This window comes from Sinocyclocheilus anshuiensis, unplaced genomic scaffold (assembly GCF_001515605.1).
Source record: "Sinocyclocheilus anshuiensis isolate Anshui unplaced genomic scaffold, SAMN03320099.WGS_v1.1 scaffold1999, whole genome shotgun sequence".
NCBI lineage: Eukaryota > Metazoa > Chordata > Actinopteri > Cypriniformes > Cyprinidae > Sinocyclocheilus > Sinocyclocheilus anshuiensis.
In genome coordinates, this window is record NW_015548303.1 from 60950 (window position 1) to 63233 (window position 2284).

The window sequence follows — 2284 nt, forward strand, 5'->3', positions numbered from 1 at the left end:
GCCCTAAGTGACTGCTTTTTTCCTGAAAGTGCATCAGTTCACAGCTCTAGTCCTTCCCTGGTGCCATATTCCACCACGCATTTTTATCAGTGTCCTTTGTGGTATCTTTTATGTTTACACTCCTGTTACACTCCTGTTCTTGTGTTCCTGCTATATACAGTATATATATATATATATATAATTTTGTTTTTTTTACAGAAAGCTGCTGGCTAAAGTGCTAGTACTGAGGACAGCCGTGTTCGTTCCACTGCATGTCATATACTTCGTGGGAACGCTTCGTTTTCAGAGCCGTACGGCCATTTTCTTCACTCACAAGCTGACGTAAAATAGGAGAACAATAGACTTAGCCATGGTCATGCCATCCACGGAGAAATCAAATGCACCAGGTAATCAGGAGTTTATGGATATTATTACATTTGTCATATTATGGGTCAGTGTTTTCATGTTTTGAAGGATTTGGAAATTGATCATTTCCATGTATTATCAGTCTGCAGGTTAAGACAGTATGCATTATTACTGGCTTTTCTTTGGACATCATTCTGTTTGGTAAGGCATTTTAAAGCAGATTTTAAAATAATTATCAAATAAATAAACATTTTATACCTAACAATACAACAAGGCTGTGTGACATTAAAATCGATTTGAATTGAAAAAGCATTTTAAATTACAATTCAATTCCTAAATCTGAATTTAGGCATATGAAATTAGCAAACAAATGCAGAATGAAATGAAAGTACAAATTTGTGGAACTGCTGTAATTGTAGTTTTAAAGTAAATTCAATAGGTTTTAGCAGGAATCAATGCATTTGTATGTTTGGTATTTATGCTTGCGCTCTCTGAATCATTTGAGACATTTTTTTCTCTCAGCTTAGCTTTTTTATTTCATTTTATGTATTTATTTATTTATTTATTTTAATTTCACAGTTGGGTCATTATTTGTAGGCTAAATATTAGAAAAATCACATGATTATTTCCATTTAGCATAGAGGCTTCTCCTGACCACTCGCACTCTCTGTTGCAGAAAGATGTCAGTACACCATAGTCCACTGACATTAATCTAACTCTCCTGTTTGGGTTGTTTTGTTGGACAAAATGGTGGATTCGGCATTATGATTGGTCGGGTCACCTGTCAATCAAACTCCAGGCAAAGGGTGAAATCCTGCCCTACATTCCAGAAGCCGGCTCACTCGGATGTACGTCACAATAGGGAAGAAAAGATTATCGCAACTTCCGTTTCATGCCAACTTTAAGTGCTCTAAATGTATTTATATCATCTGTCCCTTACGAAAATTAACCATGGTTTTATTATAGTAAAAATGTAGTAACCATGGTTTTTTGGCATATTGATTACCATTTGTACAACCACATTTTTACTACAAATACCATGGTTAAAAAATGGATTAAAATCAATTTTTATATTACATTTATTTCATTTAAAAAATTTATAAGATTAATCATAGAAATTATTTATTAATTCAAAATAACCGTTATTTGCAGCTGAAACGTGCTATATAACTTGCGTGCACAACACACTTGACTCCTGATTTTTGCTCCACACATGGATAGTAGTCTCCTCTTTTATTTTCTGATGCCTGTGTTGCATAGCGTGTTCGTTATTTTGGGAGTGGAGCAATGCATGTTTCTTTTAGGTAGGGTTGTGTTTGTTTGGCTGGCGATTTCAAATACCAACAGTATTTCTCAGAAATCACTAACTGCACCTGTAAGCTGGCATAGACGGTATTTTAACACCAGTTGCACGTAGAAATAAATGGAATTTGGTCTGAATGATATACTGATCCTCTCTCAGGTTCTGTGGGCATTGAATGGTGGGATTCATATAAAACAATTTCAGCCCCCCAGACCTGTACCAGTTCCTCGAAATAACAATTCATCCATAATATCAGCGGTTGACATGGGAATCAGCGATGAGGAGTGGGAAAGACTACAGAAGGCTCTGGACTGGCCTATTCCAGATCAAGAAATCACTCATCTGATTCAGAGCACAAGTCCAGTCCACTCAACTTTCTCTATTGTGGGACTCAAAGAGAGTTACAAAGTGGGAGAAATTATCTCTGTTATTATCACAGCCAGAGACCACAACAAGAACCTGAAAAGATATGGAGGAGACTTTTTCAAAGCAAAACTTTTCAATACAGAGCTAAAGGTGTGTTTATTTTATGACATATTTTTTAAACACATTTTTTAAAATAAACAAATAAATAAAATCAATATAAAGAAATTTTCTGCATTACATTTATTCTTTTCCATTTCTCTTGAAGGCGAG

At 35.2% G+C, this 2284-nt stretch overlaps 1 protein-coding gene across 1 annotated transcript; it reads left to right on the forward strand.

Moving 5' to 3' along the window:
* Positions 1-275: 275 nt before the first annotated feature.
* On the forward strand, positions 276-2164 carry LOC107656165 (NXPE family member 1-like; the record flags this gene model as incomplete). The annotated part of the gene is made up of 3 exons (XM_016443898.1): positions 276-386; positions 488-546; positions 1808-2164. Coding segments are annotated over exons 1-3 (453 nt in total), but the record flags the coding sequence as incomplete, so codon positions are not given.
* Positions 2165-2284: the final 120 nt, after the last annotated feature.